This window comes from Battus philenor, unplaced genomic scaffold, assembly GCF_028537555.1.
Source record: "Battus philenor isolate CCGP_79_NKW_IND1 unplaced genomic scaffold, ilBatPhil1.0.hap1 SCAF_17, whole genome shotgun sequence".
Lineage (NCBI taxonomy): Eukaryota > Metazoa > Arthropoda > Insecta > Lepidoptera > Papilionidae > Battus > Battus philenor.
In genome coordinates, this window is record NW_027181679.1 from 5,758,275 (window position 1) to 5,779,735 (window position 21,461).

A 21,461-nucleotide genomic window follows, 5' to 3' on the forward strand; every position below is an offset into this window, starting at 1 on the left:
TATTTGTTAATTTTATTAATATTTACTGTTATAAATATTTCAAAATTATTAATAAGATATTCTCAAAAATATGGGAAATTACAAAGTTTCTTTTTAAACTATGATATGTGATACATTTACGTGTTTACACATCACAAAACAAATTAAAAGATATAAATTAAAAATAATCGTCGAGCATAAACACACAAGTCACCTATTCAGCCCTTGTTATTTTAAACTGTATTTTGTTACATTTAATACTTTAATCTATGTATGAATAAAACAAATAATTATAATTAACGTATTTATTGATAAAAATGTATAAAAATTCAACTTAGCTTAGACATATATAATTAAAGAAAATTGATAATGAAAATATTAAGACTTTTCTTTAAATGCTCTTTCATAATAATTTGCCCATGCAATAAAAAATATGTTATTTTTTTGAAATATTATCATACCAAAATATACAACGAATTCCTTCTTTCTTTTCAGAACACATAAGTAAAATTCAATCGGAACATATTACAAAAAGGGATTTCAAAATGCAGGCAGTGCAAGATCAATTTGTACGACAATGTTTAGGTAACCCTATGCCACGCAGTAGTTGTATATTGGCTGACAGGAGGATGATTTTAATTGATTTTAATTTTAAGTAAATCATCACATTAATTTCATCAATTATTTACTTAAAGAAAAAGAAATTACAAAAGTAATTTATAACATTAAATTACCTAAATTGTTCTAGATAGTCAACTTCTAAAGGATGTAAATGCGGTGCTGGTATGACTAAACTGTGTAATGGTGGCCCCAGGTCTACATCTAACATTTTTTCTAGAGTAGTCACTTTAATTTGTTGATCTGGTGCACCAACACGTGATAGGCCTACAGCTATACTCTGTTTTGTGATGCCTATAATATAAAAGGAAATATGTATTAGTATGCAACATCATTGATATCAATGGGTAAAAGAGTTATAAACAGAATGTAGTTCTCATGAGAACTTATTTATTTATTCAAATTTAACTAATAATTTCAATAACTATAACAACTAATAGCTAATAAAAAGTGAGTTGGGCTATGTAAAAACCTCATTTTGGAAAGGCTACTTCATTTTCTGGACAGAACAACTTCTCATTTGTTATTGATTATTAGCTACGGATAATTCTTCCTTTATATTGATTGCATTACTTGCAATTTCTTTTTTATGATATTTATGTCTTGAACAACAATAAATTATGATTTTAGTTTTAGTCAGAAAAGGGGATAAAAATACATTGTTAATAGCAAGTTAATCCAAAAAGTTGTCTATGACAAAAAAACTATTATCTGTTTTTAGTCACTTAATTTTTCTTAATACTTATTTTTCTTTAATCACCAGGGGTATCAATATAAATGAATTTAATTATGAAGTAATTACCTGTGTCCGGATTTTTATCAATTATTTGAATGAGTTGTGCTACAGCATCATTAACTGTCATAAATTTTGGATCCATGTACTGACATACTTTTTTTGTTAGTGATTCTTCAGTTGGCTCTTTCACTTTAATATCTGAAATAATTAAAATATATTAAGAATTATAAAAATGTATATAAAGTTATAATAAACATTGGTAAAACATGGATGGTCATTACTGCCTTCTCGGCACTTACAGATTGTGTGTTTATTATGTCAGAGCGCATATGGCGATGAGGTTAAATTTTTTTATTGTAAAGCTTGAAGATAATCAGAAGTCACAGCTTGAGCCACTATATACTTTTTTTTCCAGATCGAGAGACTGCCGACCTCTTAGATTGCATAAGCCAACCCTCCATAGAGTTACTTAGCAGAATGGCCCAATCTATATTTGGTTAGTTGCTATAGCCGAGCTAACATTATTACTGCTTTGATAATTAACAGCAAAATTATACTAATTTTGTAGTTAAGATTTTATGTTTAATTTACAATGCAACCTACCTAACAAACATAAAGTATGCAAATTTCCTGAAAAATTTTTAACAATCTTCTCATAGAAACTATCTGGCTTCCAAGAGTCAGTCCAAAAAGGTATTGATACTGTTTCTCCAAAACTGTATAACTGCAGACCACAACAACTGACAGCATTCATTATTGATGCATTGTGGATTATCTGAAAAAATAATTCAAAAGTATTTTATGTTATAAACAATGTCAAATGTTTTACACAATTGTTATTAAACTTAAACTATTTTAAGGTTGCAAGTACATTTTGTTTCAGTTTGAATTGTACCATTATTAGAAAAGTTATTGGATGTGATATACCAACGTGTAGTATCAATGTGTAAGATCAATTAACATCAGCTAATGCTAATTATTATGTTGATTCTCTTTTATTTATTGTAAATAATTAAACATGAACCCATTAAATCACTTGAGGTGCTTTTTACCACCACTTTATTACGCATTGGTTTCTATAATAAAAAATTGAGCTACTATGATCATATTTAACTAAAATAATAATCAAATAACAAATATCCAGAGCATGTTGCAACAGGTTTATATCAAAGTTGTATTGGTTACTTTTACCTATAGTACTAACTAAAGTATTTAGATTTGATTGAAATATATAAAATACAATTTGTAGTTACAATTGTATTAACATAGAGTATTAAGTTATAGTTTGAATATTTAATATATATAACCAAGTTGGATATTTAAAGTTCTTCAAATTTCCAATAAATAGTAACGAAAGTTTTTGGTCGCATTAAATCTAGCTATTTCACAAAATTTAAGTTAAAGAATTAAAATTATCAATGATTTTAATCAAAACATTCCCAAATTTACAAAAATTATACATGTATATGAAATACCTGTGATTTTACACCAAACTGCTTTGCTCGAAGAAGCATGTCTGTGTGTGTGGTTGCGCCAAGCGGATCGCCAACAACTAGGAGTGCAATATCTTTATCTCTAGCTTCTTTTAAAGTCTCATCAATATTACTTTCACACAGTTCCCTGTCGGCTAATATCAATGGTCGTCCATAGTATTCCTCCTAAATAATTTGTAATATAACAAAATAAAAGGTGCTAAATTTTTCAAAAATAGAAGATAAGAAACGATTTTAGTAAAACTAACCAAAACTTCCTTGCCAACGGTGAGTATAGATGTATAACCTTCTAACAATACTTTGTCACATTGTTTTATTATTTCTAAACCTCGTACAGTAATATCTTTTGCATCACCTAACCCTAGACCTATTAAATAAAACATTTTTTCAAATGTAAGAACGTTTTGAATGATCACAATGCATCAGTTCATTTAAAACAATGTAATATTTCAGTGACTTTATGTCACCGATTACACCGGTGGAAGAAACTGAAGTATAGTTTTTCCACCTGGCAATCTTAGAATAATTGTTTTGTAGCTTTGTTGTAGATTATTAAGTTATCATTTTAACTTCATAGTGATACTTTATATCTTCGTATGTATTTTAATAGCTAAAATAAAACGAAATTGATTATATAAATCAATTCATAATAAAGAATAAAATTTTATTTTGCCATTGGTAACTGAATGTCCAAACGTCAATTAATGCTAGATTAAAGTTAATTAGGGTTAAATAAACCAATTGTACATGTATAAATAAGTTTTTTTAATATATTTCAACCTAAAATAATGATATCACGAAAAGGTCAGAAAGCAATTAATGAAGGTGTGGTCGGAAAATATGTAAAAAAGGATACGCCGCCAGATCTACCAAGTATGTTTGTGTAATGAAAACGTATTAAGTTTTTGTAAAACAAGAATAAATGTTATTGTAAATACAATTAAGCGTAGCAATTATTCTTTAATTACTCCACTATGCATAAAGGAGTTCCATAAAAGGTACATAATTTCAGTAATTAATGTCTGGACTACGGGTAATAATAGAAGACCTCGCAGCCAGCCATTTGGAACAAGTGATGGTAGCTCTCAGGGCATAGAAAACAAATTTGGTAAAGCTCAAACAATGAGCGGACATGCAGGGAAATATACACCGAGTGAATCAGTACCGAATTTGGCACATAGGTATAGAATTAACAATATTTTTTATAATAACTCTCAGATCAGTGGTAAAAATAGTTTTATATTACAGGTTTGCTAATTTAACAACTAGTGATGCGACCAGTTCACAAAGTAATTACAATTCTCAATATCATTTGGATTTAAACATGGTATATTTTCAGCCCAATTTTTTTAAACATAGTCTTTATTTAACATTATTAATATTTTAAATGTAGTATTTACTTACAGGCATCTCATTCTACATTAAATGAAGTAGATGATTCATTTAGTAGACAACCTAGTTACAGATATTACAGGCAACAGCAACCTGAGGATCCCATATATCAAAATCAGCAACAGGTAAATACTTAAGTATACAGATATTGCTAATGCTGGAATTGTATAGCAGTGTCTATACACCTATGGATATCTACGCCTAATAAGACATTATTTTTCAACTAACTGAATCTGTTTTCACCAATTGGTATTTCTGTACTAGTTAAATACAGAGACGTAACTTCTCAACATACTATGCATTTACTGTGCGAGTGCCACTTTGTATAGAGAGGAATTAGTAATAACAAATGGGTCTTTGTACCCAGACTATATTTTGCTAACCATTTTAATTATAATTACTCTTAAACCACAAATAATCTCCAGCACTGCCTTTATGTATTGTATTATTTATTGACACTCTTTTTATGGAAATGTTTATAATTTTTTTTCGAAATGTGCTTTATTAAGTTAATACAATACCACAGGTTCAACAACAAAAACAACAGCAATACAGGGAGTCCAGTATGCCTCGTATCTCATCAAACTTGAGTTTAACACCAAGATTGCATCCACCTTCCCCTCACCCTATACATCTGCATACTTGTACTGACTGTAAGTCATCTTACACTATTTATTATAGCAACTATTAATTGAACTAATATTTAATTAGTGGTAAAATTTTCAAATAATAGAGATTTACTTCTAAAACAAATTGTAATACTGTCATAATTACAAAAGATGTTATTATTAGAGATAATCTTTTTTTTCAAGGAGAAAATATGTGCATTTTTTAATTTTGTACAATGATGGACAGTAATCAAATATTTGGATACATTACCCCATTGTAGTAGATAAAATTATGCAGAAGGTGAGCCTTTAAAGTTATTAGTAGTAGCTTGATGCAGACCATTTCAACTGGTCCCATTGGACACTTATCTTGTACAGAAAAATCGGATATGAATAAGACAGTGAAACAGCTTACTTTAGCTGTTTGGGGAAATTAGATAATAAACTACACCTGTTTGTGCCTGTAAACATGAATTTAAAAATCTAATGATGATGTTGAATGTGTGATTAAAATTAAAAATGTACTAGACAATAGATTAAATATTTATGACAAATAAATATTTTCGTGTTACAGCATACACAACTGTCAGTCAAGCATCGCCAATATATTCAAACTATGTCAATGCATCTGCTCTTCCTTACAACAACAAAGGCCCTGGCAGCAGCATTATTTCAACTAGTCAAGGTACTGTCACAAGACATTATAATTGTCATAAATTAAAATGTGATCTCATCACCATATCGCTGCAGTGTCATCTGACAACCTTGTCAAGGTCTTTGAAAGGCACTGGATGATCTAATTATTTTGTATTTGTCTCTTAGTTTATGTTTCATTTTGATTAGAAAAACTTATGAGATTATTTTGATTAAAAAGTTGCCAGGGTGTTTTAGTAACTAAACTAAATAGTTTGGTTTAGTAGTTTAGTTTAAGGAAATCTTCATAAACTTCGTAAAATTACCTCCATTTAGAAGAAGAGTGTTCACAACAACACTCTTTGTGTATTAACTTAGTATGGTGTTGATGGGCAGAGATATTGGAATGCATATTTACTAAATGATGAAGTGTTAGCGTAGCATGGAAAGAAAAGTTAGTTAGCTTAGTATGGAAAAAAATCTGAGTAAGTAATGGGCTTGTGACAGAAAATTACACTTGTTGTGCAATTGAGACAACAAAATGAACAAGCCTGCACACTACTGGTTTTTGAATAGTTCTTTATATTAATTTGTCTATTGGTCGCTTTATAGTATAGACCAACAAAAATATTTTTACGCCAAACAATCCACTTCACGTAACTAAATTAATCAATCTGTTCCTAGTTATAAAGTCAAGTTACAAGTGATGAGCAACTGTATTGTCCAAGGATTTACAAAATGTGACTAAGCAGGCCAAGCAAGAAGTGTTTATTCAGCTTGTGATTCAACATGTTCTTGCATTTTTTAAGCATGAAAATGATTTGAACGGTATTGTTTGTCAACCGAGAAGTCCGTGAAAAAAATGATAAAAATATACATTGTTACTTGCAAACCTTTTAATAGGTAGTTATTTTTATGAATATGTTTTTAATCTTTTTTTAAAATTGTTGCACCCACTACAACATCTGTTTCTTACACTTGCTTAAGTGCGCTTGAAAGAGCGCAAAATTCACTACTTCCGCCAGGGAGATTGATATTTGTATATTGTACTATGACAATGAAACATGACATAATATAACTTAGAATTATTTAATACATTGAAATGAGCCAGATGTTTACCAGGTTAAGACAATTTTCGATTATTGATTTTAGACATTCATAAATTTTTTCTCAGGAAAATAAAGGTTTTTATTGCACTCATTTGCTTTTGCCAAACCCAGGTATAGATCAAAATGCCGATGGACAATTAGCATTCGCTAACGACACTAAAACACACGTAATACTTCCTAGCAACTGAATTCTCTACAACTAGGCTCTTGTTTAATACAGCCCTGGGTTTTTTACCCTCATACAATGAAAAATATAAAACAACTTATGTGAATAAATGATAGGTTCAGAAGAATGTGACCTTCCGTTACCGCCCGGCTGGTCTGCTGACCGCACGCTGCGTGGACGGCGCTACTACATGGACCACAACACTCAGACGACGCATTGGACACATCCTTTAGAGAGTGTTCCCCAGCCTTGGCAAAGGGTGTCTACTCCGCATCACGGGGTATATTATTTCAAGTAAGGAGATGTCTTTGAACCCGCCCTTAAATCAACCTTTTGTAGTTATAATGCAGTCTAGTCATATCTCATTTATAGACGGACTGTAAAAGGCGGTTTCTATATAATTTGTGTAAATAAATGTTGTAGATGATATTGGTTATAGGTGTAAAAGCTTTCACACGTGTTTCCAATCACTCTGTATAAAGTCTTCTATTCCCAAATATGTTCCATTAATTTTTTTCTATTGCACTGTGTTAGGCCAACATCTTCTGGCAGTACAGACCAGAAGGACAGACAGTAAACAATAATTAATTTTAATATGTAATATTTTAATGAAACTTTTTACAATATTTCATTACGTGATTTATCATTTGTGAAACTTGAATTTTCATAGAACATAACAAAAATTCACTGACAAGAAATGAGCTTATACAACCCTTTAAAACTTTTACACCTGTAGCCAATCTTGTGTGTTCATCATTTTTTCAGCATTAAAAAGTTACTTATAGACGCAATCGACATTAGTCTATGTAGACTGCATGTGTAAGAAAATTTTAAATTGTTTAATGTTATTTGACTTTAAACTATTTAGATATAATTTTACCGAAAATTAAAAAGCACTGTTTCATTCATATTGATGGTATGCTTTCGAAAAAATAATTGCGCTTTAGTCCACACAGAATTAATAGTCAAGGCCTGTGGTATGTGAGCGGGGGATGGTGTGATTAAAAAGATGTACATGGCATATTTGGCATAGACGTCTTGGAATTTGTCTACCTCTCCTGTCTTTTCACTCTCCTAGTACACTATAGTAATATGCTGTACAACATCAAATTATATCACTTATTTATATTAATTTTTTGTCAAATTTCAAGACTATTTATTGAAAAAAAAATTAACCTTTTTTATATATTTATATGCAAAAAGGTTCATCTGATAGTCCAAATAATATGATATTCATAAAGATTAAGTTTTGTCAATTTTAGTAGGTATTTACATATTTTATATGAGATTTAGAGATTGTGTATAAAAACAAAGGTTTTGAATATTCTCTCTTTAGCTGCCATGAATATGCATGGAAAGGTTTTATTATAACTTCTCTTGCAGTGAAATAACTCATCAAACAACATATGCTCATCCTTGTCTGGTGGGTGGTTGCTACTTGGTTAGCCCGCTTGTTCCCACTCTAGTACCACCTTATTTGCTCGAAGAGATCCCACACTGGCTGATTGTTTACTCAAAAGGTATATGTTTTAATAGCAAATACGTTATTTATTCACAAGTTAACATATGCACTTTGCCGCATTTTTAGTAGTAAATAATCTTTGTGATATTCATCAGACAAAGTTAATATAGCTCTCTTTCAACTGCACATTTATAAGCTAGGAAAAGGGACAGCTTATTGACTTTCGCTATCAGTGGGCGTTAACAATTACATATATATAAATCTTTACATGGATACTTTTTTAAAAAGTGTAAATGTCACAATTTTCTTATTAAAATTATCTTTTATCATATTTTTTAATTATTGTAAGATTTTAAAAAATTGTAAAATGAGAAAAAACGTTATTATTTGATTAAACTAAATATAATAAAATTATAATTTTATTATAATAGAAGGTCACCCTAATTTTACGAGGATCTTTCATCCAAATCATGAAACAGATATACATTTTGTCAACATGTAAACATGCAAACATATTATTAAGATTCCCATGAAGTATATTGTACACGTGAATACAGTATCGTACATTGATTGTTTTAGCGGATCAAGAACTAGATCATAAGTTACGTTGGAGTATGTTCCGGCTGAGCGAACTGGATTGCTTTTCGGACATGTTGACGCGTCTCTATAAGCAAGAGTTACAGTTAATAGTTATGAAGTATGAAAGATACAGGTAAATAAAATAACATTTATTTTATTGTGTTTCGAGATAATGCTTGAAATTAGTTCTTTACTTTTTTTTGGGTATCGGACTTTCACTGCTGGCCAAGTGGCTTTTTCAGATTCCCCGGGTTTGAGGCGGCAGGGCGCTGAGGGCATCTACCTTTAGACCTTTTTTTAACGTAACAAACCTTGAGGGCTCCTGGGGGAGCTTTGGAGACCGGTTGGTTATTGGATAACCATCCGAACTTTATATGCAAAACAATATAAGTATATTGTTGTTTCTTGTAAATTGCAGATCTGCCCTATTACAAGAGCTCGAACGAAGGAGGCGAGCGATTACGTACCATGCACATCCAAATTACTGAGTATATGTATGACATTGCCTTATTAAGCTGTGATGTTAAATATAAGCTATTTTGTGTCTTATGACTTTAATTAGTAATGTGCCTTAAAAATTATACAAAATATATTATTTTTTTTTACAATGGCACATTGTGGTAGTTTATGCCATGTGCCTATATCTCTTTGAGAGGACGGTATCTCAGCAGATACCCATCTTTGAGTTTTAAAGAAGAAGAAAAAATGTTTGACATCGGATTTTTACCAAAAAATTTTATCCTTTGTATAAACTTAATACTAAATTTAGTCGAAAAGGGCTGTAATATTTTAGACAAAAATTTTGAAATTGTATTTGAATTTTATTCTAGTTGTCTATAGGTTTTTTACCATAAAAAATGAAGGATTAAAAATCTGTACTTTTTCGATCTTAATTATTAACTGCTACATTTATATAATACTTAAAATATTATTTTTATTTCATTCTGCTTACTTTAAACTAATTAGAGAAATGTTTTGGAAGGCTATCTTGAAAAATTTGCAAAATATTAACTCTGTTAAAAATATGTAATTTTAATTTACAATTAAAAAAAGAAGTGGCTATAGGGGCCATCTTTGTTAGTGCAAGCTACCATTGGTTACAAGAATTGAATCTATGTAACATAGAAGTAGGTAAAAAAATTGTGTGATATTTATGGACTCCTTTTGTATAGAGAAGAAATAATATTGGTTATGTTTAAAAGGAATTTTATACCATCATCTATTGTTTATAGGGTTATATTGTTAAAAAAATTTAAATTTACCGTAAATTATTTATACTTTAAAAAAGAAAAATTATGTTTGGAAAGTAATTAAAAAGGTAATGTTTTAGATGTTTCAAAAAAAAATTGTTAAACATAAATATAACACCCATTGCACATATGTAGTGCATAAATATACCCAACAATTTTTATACATTTATTTTTGATATAAAAAGAAATCAACTTTTACAGCTAAACACATTATTTATTAATGTGAGATGTTTATGAAATCAACTTTTGAAATTCTTGTTGAGTATGTAATAGGCATTTGGCACTTATCTAAGCAAAATTAAGAAGCATATTATGGTGTACAATTTCACTGCAGACATTTGCTTTAAACAATTTGAAAGAAATGTTATTGACATACTCTGAATTTTACAGAAATATATGATGTAATATATGGTCAATTTGTCAGGCAACTACTCTAATCTCCTCTCTACAGCAATGCCATGGCTGTTTTGATGAAACCATATTAACTGGTCATAAATAAAGGAAGTTTGTAGTTTTAAGAATTACATATTTTCACATTACATTCTATTCCTGATTGTACTAGCTAATTATTCCTCCAGGCTTGTTATTGGTTCAGATTCCTTTTAATCCAGTTACAGCAATCCTGCTTATACATATGACAATCAAAATACAAAAGACTTTTCTTTGGAATCAAGTTGCTTAGTATTACAAGACTATGAGGTAATTTACTAATAAAGTAAAGATTGTTGTAGTCACACTTAGACTTATTCTTTGCTTGTTTTACAAACTTTCATACAGCTAAACTGACTCCCCCAAACTTTAGGTCAACACTTGTACTAATAAAAACCAAATTGGCTGTGTATTTTCTGTGCTCATAATAACAGAATACCATTTAATTAAAATTTTCAAATAAATGAAGCATATTCACTTTGAGACTTCATAGCAACTATATTCTGTAGGATAAAACAAGTGATTTTTATTTATACTAATCCCAGTGATCCATTATATATGAATGAAACTTTTGTATGGAACAAGCTATTCATAAAATAAAACTTTTTTTGTTAAAACATTGTTTTTTATTGACTTAAATGTTATTATATATACAACACAATAAATAATGTACATGTTAACTAAATTATTGTTTAATCTTGCATTTCTTCATTTATCATTTCTTTGTTTTTATTTGGTCTTACTTCTTCTCCCTCTACAATATCATACTCATCTACTTTTGTAAAACCAGATATTCTGTAGACTTTGGCATTCTTTATACCTAATGTATTCGCCCATGATCTTGCTAAAAAAAAAACAGTTATTCATATGGTGTTCATATTAATATTCAAACAACACTGGTATTATACTTCCTCTATAAATCTATCCCATCTATAAGGGTACAACCCAAAATTCATTAAGCCAAGTGGTTATTGATATGATCATGGATCTACTCCCTTGTAGTTTGATCATGTCCACAACTAGAAGTGAAATTATGAGTTTACATAAAGTATCTCTTATTGGAAACTGAAAACAATTGCAATATATTAACAAGATTTTGTTAAATTACTGTTAAAGGCATCATTATACCAGTATTGGGTTCTTATGCTTTAAGATAGTTTACTCCAGGCACTGCTCCTTAGTAGGCAATCAATCTTTTCTAGAGTTTACCACCTGATATCCAAAGGTAGGTGTGTTACAAAAATCTGTAGTTTAAAAAAACTTTCTAACTGTATAGGGTTGTAGCTCATTACGTACTTGAGAAGGGCCGAACTTTAGTTTAACTGTTTGATTTAGTCATAAACAAAATTGTATAAATAGGTTAAGATGGACAAAGGGTTTAGAGTAAAAATGTGGGAAAGGGATAAATTAAAATGATTCAAAACAAATAATATTAGAGTATCTTGTGTTTAGTTGCTAGTTATAACTCAACAAAAAATCTTTTGAAAAGGTTATTTTTTTACAAACGTTTCTGGTTTTTAAAACTAACCTATAGATATTATATGCATTTTGTATATATAAAAATCATTAAAAGTATATCCATCAAAATACCTGGTGACATTGCTTGCTCTTCATCAGATTTCAGGCCGTAATAATGTGCCCAATCAGCTTTACCCTGATAAATTGCATAAACAAGTAAACCAAATGCATTCCATGCAACTATTCCATAGGCTAAGCTGAGGCGACGTTTCCATAATAGCGCCTGATCTTCCGGAATCGGTTTTGTTCTCCGTCTAATAAATTTGTGTAACCATTTGTGTATCATTTTATTAGTTATGTAAGTTAACAACTATTAGTCGTTTAGCTACAATTTAAATTTATACAGTGCCGTCAAATAAGTGTCAAAACGACTTTTTAGCTTACGTCAATAAACTTTATAATATTTTTTTTCTTTGTGAAAACTAAATTAGAAAATATTTTTTAAAAGAATGATCAACAGGAAACAAAATGTGGATATTTTTTCATTCATAGAAAATTCTTAAAAGGATTAGAGTATACGCACTGCCAAACTATGGAAATATATAAGTAAAAAGGCACTTAAGTCAATACAGCAGTGTACATCCTGCGATTGGTACAATGGTGATAAATGATTAAAACAATTAGAAAAAGATAAGAAGTAACGCGCCTGATAGGTTTTGTCACAAGATGTGCCTCCATATAAATTCAATAATTCATTAAAATAAGTTTTAGTCCAGTCATATTTATCCGAATTTTAATTTTAAACAATTGTGATATTTCAAATATCCTACAAAGTTTATTTTGCAAAATAAGTTCCTGTTACAGCCAATGCAAAACTAAATATTTAAGTTTTGTTATTCTCATCATACTCCGATTATGATTCTGTGTAAACTGGAATGATTTGGTTAGACTAACAGCCCACTCTGATGTAAAATGTCGCTTGGTTGTTTTAATTAGCCTGTTGAGAAATGGACGAAGATGAAAGCTTCTATAAAAATAAATAATAAAACTCATCTTAAATTAAAATACGTTGTGTTGCTATATTCATTATAAATAATAATCTCAATTACATTTTCGACAAATTTATCTGTAATACATTATCTTTTATCTTTATTATTTATATTGTAGATGCCACAGTAGACACAAAGCGGAAGTTTTTAAGTCGTCTAAGTCGCTTGACGTGGTTAGCTGAAGACCGATTATTACATCGATTTTTAGGGGAGGCCTATACCTTTCAGTAAGCGTCTATCAGCTGAAATGATGATGATGATAATAAAGCTTCTAGTTTGGAAGCTAAACTCAGAAAATATCATTAGTGATAATTTTTTTTAAAATTGAATCAAAAATTTATCCATCCTTCTTAAAGCGAAATTTGTTCTGACATAAAGAAGAAATGGACGATGACTTTACAATATATAATGTAAATTTATCATGTCATATACAGTCTCTATAGTACATACGGCACCATGTCTTATTTATTGAAAAGCCAAAACGCGCTTACAATAGCACGAAAAGTACTTTATACGTTTGAATATGAAAACAGCCAAAGCATTCCCCAAAACATGTGAGTTTAAATTAATTTTTACTGCAGCTATTATTAATTTCTATTCAACACGAATTAGAAATCATATAGGCCATGCGACTCACTGGTAAACCATCTCTCACTAAACCATTTAAGTAGTTTATCCTTGAGCTCTGAGACCGACGAAGTAGTAACGGCCTCAAAAGGCTAATAGCGTTGACATAAGACCGAAACCACATTTAAGCCACAGACAAACGTGAGCCGGGTATAAAGTTCTTCGGAAACACAAAATGCGACTCTCAAACACATTTCGTGGCCCTGTTGCCCATCTGGACGGCATGACCACATAAATTTCAATTAATAAAAATAGTTGATTTCGTGATTTTGACTAGGCCCTAATGAAGGAGCAAAGCATACAAATTGTTAAAGGCATATGTACATATAATTTAACGAAGAACACTGTCCTTTTATTTCTCATGCTCCTCGCCTTCAAGAGCTTCTATAAATTTTCTTAAAGTATTTTACTTCTAAATTTCAACGGGACACCACGTTGACAAACGTCGTCACAATGAGTTATTGATACGTCTCGCAGCTGTGGAAATCATTTATCATATTATTTCCGCAAGTGTTTGAATAGCAATGTAATTATGTCAAACTGTACCGAACAGCCGTGCGGCTTTCAGTGTTTCATTCCAGCTAGAATCAAGAACCTCTATACACTCAAAGTCCCCTACGGTTTAATTTTGTTATCTAAAATCGGAATTCTCTTAACAGAAACACTAAAATACAGTAAATAATTCCCGTGAAAAGATAGTTTCAGACCCTATTCTGATAAGTTTTTAACTTCTCCCTGTAAAGCTTTCAACATTCTATGATACAAGTTGATTGTAAATAAAAAGTTAACGCACTAGCACATCTATTTCCACTCACCATGTATTAAGTAGTCACTCAGAAATTGCAAGCTTAACGCCTATTTCTGATCATCCCGTGGGCGTGTCCAAATGAACTTAAATATAGTAGGTGGTTCCAACGTAGTAGATAATTTAATTGTTTCTTTGAAGAAGGAAGTTGTACAGTAATTTACTAAATTTCTCTCTGACCTAAGCGAAACAACGACAGTTGCTCGACAGACAATTCCAAAAAGGGAATTTTTAAGACTTAAATTGACTTATCAGTGAAATTGTGAAAACTGACATCATCGAACAATTGCTCAAATCGTGCTTCAACTCTATTAAAACGTGTCCAGGGATGTTACAAGTTTTCATTTAAATCAAATCGGCAATCAAAAGCTTTCGACGAACTGTTATCCAGTTTCGTTATAAATAAAATATAGCATAAAGAGTATTAAATAAAATAACGTATATTGGTTCTATTTCATTACAAATGTGTAATAAAATATATATTTCATGTGTTAATAACACTATATAATAAACCAGAATAAGGATTTACAGATGCATATTTAGGTAAAGAGATTGTAATAGAGATAGGTTGTTTATCCTTAATAAAATCAAACTACAAAGTGCGGAGTAAGCCGCATGACTGTTCCACATGAATCGAGATAATGAAATGCGTGTATTGTCAGTTTCATGGGTGTTTATACACTTGGGGGCATAATATCATGAAGGTTTCTTACAATAGCGCGGTGCATAGTTAGAGTCCTAATACATTTTACCCGGTACTCGATGTCCGTCAACAAGACAATTTTTTGGCTTAGGTCTCGCTCGCGGAATAATAATTGGGCGATTTCATAAGTAGATTCCCGTGGGGCAGCCACAAATTAATTAACTAAGAACGGATTAGCCAAAAAAATAATCGAGAGGGCTTCAATAACTTACTAGAGATTAGAAAGTCTACATGCGTACAAGCATTAAAAATCAACTTTAGATAAATATGTTTGAATATTCTTTCTCTGGTAATACTAAAAAACAATGAATAAAAATGTTATTCAACATTTTCTGTACTTCAAAATACGTAGTTTTCGTGACCGAGGTGTATAAGCAAGGTCGAAGGTCATTCGCGATTCGTGCTAGCATTGGAAAAAGACAGCCCGTACTAGGTGGAGCATGACACCGGTGCAACTACATTGTACGTTTATTCCAAGTGATGCACAAATTAAATTAAAATGCGAAATTAATTTTATAAACGAATAACACCGGTTTATTCAAAAATCAGAAACTTTCATTTTAGCTAAATTTTGCATAAGAAAAATGTTATTTTTCGTTTTAACGTTTTGTATATTTCATATTTTGGATTTAGAGAACTCTAGGAGTAGAGATTCTTTATTCGAACTGACTTAATAGACTGTTGTGTGAATTAAATCGCAGACAGTTCCATACGGAATGCTTGAATTGTGTATAGTTGCGGATGAGGTAACTAATGTTATCCTATGCGATTCTTAAAGCTTCATGGGTACTATGCTCGCGGAGCATTCTATTTGCGAACTTATCAAAAATTTAACCGTCATATCACGGTGGCTGCAGACATTCTAACGCATGAACTTTTTTTTTTTTTTGTTATGACCCCCGCTATTGGGGGCCTCTCGCACCCCTATCTTGAGTGGGACAGGGACTTAATCTTTTAATATAATTTTTTCACAGAATTTTTATTGTCTTTCTCTTCTATCGTTCTTCACATAATCTTTCAGTCTTGTCTATCTTTCATGTTACATTTCGTCTTTCTTTCTCATTCGCTCTATTCGTCTGACATTCTTCCCTTTTTTTTCTCCTTTTTACATTTATAATTTTAATTTTATTTAACATTGTTTAACATTGATCTTATACTATTATTTTACATTTTTGTTCTTCTAGCTTTTTATTTTGTTTTATATTTTTTACACAATGTTTGTTTTGTTTCTGTCGATGGCTTTTTTTGCGATTTCTCGACATAGGGATAAAAATGTCTTTTTATTTTCGCCACTGATCAGGGAGGGTATTGTCTCCTCCCTGACTTGAATTCCAGACCGGCACTCGAAGCCGAACCGGAGTCCCCCGAATGCGGGACACCGGGCCACAAGGTGGATCACGGTCTGGTCCACGCCCGGTTCACAGAAGCACGAGGGGTCCTCCTTGAGCTTAAACCTATGAAGGTACTCAGAGAACCCCCCGTGCCCCGTGAAGAGCTGGGCCGAGACCGCGTCCACCTCGATGCTGCGGAGCACGCGGTAGGCTGAGACGGCGTCCGGGAAAAACATCCTCGTTACCGAAGCCGTCGTTCCTTCCACATACCTCCTGTTCTATTCGTCGAGCGACTCCAGTCTCAGTTGCCGCTTGACGAATGAAACAGGGCATCTCTCGTACTCTGGTCGTCTTTTACTCTTCAGGGCCGCTTCCTTGGCCAGCTGGTCCGCCCTCTCGTTCCCCTCCATCCCCGCGTGCGCTTTCACCCAAAACAACCTTACATCCTTCCCTTTTTCTCTCGCTTTCATCACGTTCTCCTTCACTCTTAACGCTAAGGGATGGAGGGTGTCCGATCTTGCGACAGTTTCGAGGGCGGACCGCGAGTCGCTCAGTATGGCGCAGGCTTGCGCTGACTCGCCGGCCGCGTACCCTGTTGCCTCAGCAGCTTATTTATACAAGTGGGGGAATAATATAGAGATTTCAGTATAAAATCAGCGTATTATTAGGGAAATTAAGAATTAAATATGTTTCTCATGTTTCTAAAATGTTTTGTACAAATCCTTCAATTCACAAAAACTAAAATTGCAAAATGAATACATTCGTATATATTTCCATGTATGTACGTTCACAAAAATTTCTCGATGACTTTCGTGCGCAACTCGCAAAACCTTAAATAAGGTCGACGCGGCATTGCTTTGTTTACGTTGTAACAACGCGAATCTTTTGCAAGGAACGTCGTCGCTGATTTAAGTACTCGTAATCAAGTAAACAAATGGGCAAGTCTGGTAAAAAGTACGATACGTACTATTTTAACTGATAATTTAAATATTAAGCTTTATTTTGTGTGTAATAGTGTCGTAAAATAAAAAGTACATTTTTCTTAGCCCGGTTTTTAAGTTAAATATGTACACATATTTACTATATATATAAAATACTATTGACCAGTGTTAGTCTTTTACTAATTTAATTTGTTATAGAAATGTTAATCATTAACAAACACCTAACATTTTGAAGTTAAATAAGGATCAGAAATTAACTGTTTCATTCCTAAGTTTTTTTCTTAAACCGAAACTTAATCATCCATTTCAAGAAAAGTTTATATTCAAATTTCGAAGTTATTAGCGAAATATTAGATATTAGAGTTATTAGTGCATTTTTTTTTTAAATTGAGGAATCAATTCAACTGAGAAAAATGTACAAAAAGTTTATCGTGGATCAATATATCAATATATGGCTGTCAATATATGGATGTATCTATTTATGACAAATGCTTACTACTTACTTAATCACACCACTGCGTAAAAAATCACAGAACTATTGTTAATTATAGAGTGAAAGCTGAACGCATCAACGCATTAAGAAAACAATACGACGCTTTCCTCGAGGATGATAAAAAACGTAAAGACCGAAATGAATACATTCTTGAGAGACTCGATAGAATGCGTTCCTGCAGTACTGTAGTGCAAATTCGTAAGACTCCAAAGGTGAGCAAATTTGCGTTTTATTCTTCTCTGTATAGGTGCTACAATACGTCATTATCAATGGCGCATCAAACAGGGGAATCCCATACCAGAGCGCTCTACAATACTTCTCGCCGTATGATTGGGCTGGCGGTTTTTATTGATTAAATGTTGTTTTCATAGTTTTAAGAATTGGTATACATAAGGGCTTAATGTTATCAATATATATAGTTCACGCACCCTCTCGTTTCTTGAACTCAAGTCAGATGAAGCTGTAAAAGCCTTAAGGCTAACAGCACTAACATCATCGAAACAGTACAGTAAAGTGCAGATCAATACACACACATCTACTTTGGACCTTGTGTTGCCATTACCTCTAAGACTCACCGGCCCTCGGAAAAATTCCACAACTTTATGAAATAGATGTGAAATTTATGTTTTTTTATGCATTTTACATGTGTTTTGATTTTTTTAAGCTCAGAGTCAAAACTCTATCGACATGCTCATTGTATTTGATTCAAAAATTCAATTAAGAAAAGGAAAACGAAATTAAAATCCTGCTTCTTTATATTATACTCTAATTTCACCTAGAAGTTTAAAACTGTAACGTTACTTGGTATCTTCTTCACCCATTCAAGTAAAGATCTCTTTTCTAAAGCATCGATGCAAATGATCAAAATCTTTGAATATACTTAAGTATGTGTTTACTTAGACGCCCGTAGTGTATTTTACAAAATGAACAATTTTAGGTACACTGTTTTTGTTTGATTTCAGGTTTATGGTTTCTCCGATTTTAATCTATCTTTTAATGACAACGAGGGGATGATTGAAAGAAATTTACCCGTTTTAAAAAAAACGGATCATTCTTGCAATGACCGTCAGACAAAAAATATATTAACAACATTAAATACGCCTTTATTGGACGAGATTAGCAAGAATTATATCCTAATACCGCGACACGCAAATGTGTTAGGTTATGACAGCAACTTTCCAATAAGTTCGACTATCGATGATAATGCTGATTGGAAAAGTAAATACAGTATTTTAAATGAACTGAAGAAAAACGAAAATGAAGAACAAACCAATTTACTAGTTAAAAACCAGGGAGGTAACTCAAGAAATCTAAAATACGATGATAATAAAATTGAACATAATAATAATACTAAAAAAATTGACTTGCATCATGTAGAAGATACATTTCAAATGTTTCCTGATGATTCAGAAGTGCTCCCTGATAAACTACATACTAAATTTACCACTCTTCCAGAAAATACGAAGACACAAGAAGGGGAGAAAGAGCCCAATGAGAAGCTATGTGACTTAAGTTCAAACAATGACACTCATGCACACATTACAGAACTCGGAAATCAACTAACAAACACGATCAATTTAGCATCAGATATCTCGCCATTAAGAGAAGACTTTAAAATTAAAGAACAGCACGAAGCTAACGATACTAAAAATAACCACGAGTTAACAGAAAAAGAAAAAATACAAGCCGACTATGAAATGAAATTAAAACCCCAAGAACAACAACAAAACATGACTCCTATTCAAAGAGTTACTGACGATATTAAATACCCTAATGTCAATACTGACAATAACACACCGATGGAAATATTGGCAAAATCCGAGCATATCCAACAAGAAACTTTAAAAAATGAAGTGTTTTCTGAAGATCATTCAACTGGTTTTGAATACCAGAACATTTTAAAAGAATCCTTACCCGAGATCAATTTAGAACCCGGTGAAATAAATGAATCTTCCTTACAAAATAGCATTAATGTTTATCCGCAATATAAAGAAGATTTGCAGGAGAAATCGACTATAAATCAAGAAGTTTATGATTCCAGTCAAGACAATAAAAACCAGTACATATCTCAACCTTCGTCTGAAACAGAATTTATAAATCCCGTTGAGCCTATTCAACATTACGATCAGGTGAATTACGATCAAGAAAGTGAAAATGTTTTTAATGAAAATCAAATTCAGGAGTTTGAATCTGAACAGAATAATATGTTTTATTCAGAACAGGTAGAAGCTAACTATGGGTACGACCAAATGGGTGCAGGTGAAACTGTGAAAGAAGAATATCCAAATAATGAAGATTACGTTCAAAATGAAAACTATGTATATTATGAAGGTGCACCACAGGAACAAGCATATTCAAGTGAAATAAATGAACACGTAGAATCCACTGAACAATATGATCCCCATTATGAAGAGCAATATGGTAATTATGAGCAAGTAAATCAACAAAATATGCCGATAGATCAAAACGATAATGAAGCAAATGTAAACCAACAAAGTTACGATGAAACGCAGTTCGAGAAACCGGGTAATAATGTACTACAAGAAGTTGAACGACAACTAGATTCTGAAGAAGGTTATGATGAGCCTATTAAAATTAAAGAGGAGAATATTGATAACGTTGTTGAACAAACAATTACACCTGAACCACAGGCGGCTGTTGAAGAAGAAGCCACGGTCACGTAAACATTGATATTAAAGCAAAAAATCAATTGATATTTTCTTAAATATATTTTGAAATAGCACACGTAATATTCCAGGAATTGTATCGCTTTTCATAAAATTTCCATCTTTATTAGCTGACAATGAAATGACGCTGTTATCGTATTTTAGGTTATTTTTTAAAATGAAACATTTATTTTATTCCGATTACATAACTTTTTATTTTATAAACACATTTACTAATTCTAATTCGTAGGCATTTTTTAACCCTTGATTCTTACAAAACTAATACAAGAATCTTTTATTCATAAGTGTAAATTGGATTCGATTAGCCGAGGCTCTCTCGGTTCAGAGGCCAAACACTACGTAGTGTCCGCCAAAGCAACCTGAGTTTGTTTTTTAAGGTGCAAGGTTCCTGAGGGAGACCTCCAACTTACTTATAGCAACGAAGTTTAGGCCAATTTCTTTCGATGCACGGCCCTCAAAGCCGGCGATGTTGCTACACTTGAACCTTCATTTACATGTTTTATCGCCCAATTGATAATCCGCGAGTCCCAAGTTTGGTCACGCTTTAAGCAAAGAGAATAATAGGAGTAAGTGCTAAAGTACAACATGACAACTCAAGCCGCGAGACTATGGGAGAATATTATTCCCGCAGGTGTATAAATAGCCATTTAATTTTTTAACAAACACGTATGTATGAACCAGTCATGTGATTCACTTCACACAAGTCTTTTATTTCATTTAGAATAAAGACCATCTCTACTTCTAAGATCCGTCGTGTAACAGCGTTTTACCAAAAAAGTTTAATATTAAATTTATTTAGATGCTTATCAGAATACCACGATTTTTAGAATAGAAAAAACCAAAACATCAACGAATAAACTATACTATACTAAGTCTTTTGTTCTATATAACTTTGACAGTTTCAATAAATAAT

The 21,461-nt window shown here is 31.8% G+C and overlaps 4 protein-coding genes across 5 annotated transcripts; 2 read left to right on the forward strand and 2 right to left on the reverse strand.

Annotated features, from left to right (window-relative positions):
- Positions 1 to 258: 258 nt before the first annotated feature.
- Dph5 (diphthine methyl ester synthase) lies at positions 259 to 3,291 on the reverse strand. The gene is made up of 5 exons (XM_068763083.1): positions 3,075 to 3,291; positions 2,809 to 2,991; positions 1,937 to 2,108; positions 1,400 to 1,531; positions 259 to 891 (listed from the first exon to the last, which is right to left on the reverse strand). The coding sequence occupies exons 1-5, from the start codon at positions 3,207 to 3,209 to the stop codon at positions 710 to 712; spliced, it is 804 nt and encodes a 267-aa protein (XP_068619184.1). The 5' UTR covers positions 3,210 to 3,291; the 3' UTR covers positions 259 to 709.
- Positions 3,292 to 3,548: 257 nt separating this feature from the next.
- On the forward strand, positions 3,549 to 11,033 carry sav (salvador). Of its 2 annotated transcripts, none has more exons than XM_068762887.1 (10): positions 3,549 to 3,699; positions 3,839 to 4,007; positions 4,075 to 4,153; positions 4,233 to 4,343; positions 4,745 to 4,871; positions 5,401 to 5,511; positions 6,851 to 7,028; positions 8,118 to 8,254; positions 8,776 to 8,908; positions 9,194 to 11,033. In XM_068762887.1, the coding sequence occupies exons 1-10, from the start codon at positions 3,615 to 3,617 to the stop codon at positions 9,261 to 9,263; spliced, it is 1,200 nt and encodes a 399-aa protein (XP_068618988.1). In that variant the 5' UTR covers positions 3,549 to 3,614; the 3' UTR covers positions 9,264 to 11,033. The 2 variants fall into 2 exon arrangements, with proteins under 2 accessions (XP_068618988.1, XP_068618989.1); XM_068762888.1 differs by having other exon boundaries at positions 9,018 to 9,268.
- Positions 11,034 to 11,110: 77 nt separating this feature from the next.
- LOC137919933 (uncharacterized) lies at positions 11,111 to 12,452 on the reverse strand. Its single transcript, XM_068763156.1, has 2 exons — positions 12,045 to 12,452; positions 11,111 to 11,298 (listed from the first exon to the last, which is right to left on the reverse strand). Exons 1-2 carry the CDS (start codon positions 12,256 to 12,258, stop codon positions 11,147 to 11,149), a joined length of 366 nt encoding a protein of 121 aa, XP_068619257.1. The 5' UTR covers positions 12,259 to 12,452; the 3' UTR covers positions 11,111 to 11,146.
- A 4,530-nt stretch (positions 12,453 to 16,982) lies between these two features.
- On the forward strand, positions 16,983 to 20,545 carry LOC137920037 (involucrin-like). The gene is made up of 3 exons (XM_068763269.1): positions 16,983 to 17,047; positions 17,920 to 18,073; positions 18,824 to 20,545. The coding sequence occupies exons 1-3, from the start codon at positions 16,983 to 16,985 to the stop codon at positions 20,543 to 20,545; spliced, it is 1,941 nt and encodes a 646-aa protein (XP_068619370.1).
- The last annotated feature ends 916 nt before the right edge of the window (positions 20,546 to 21,461 follow it).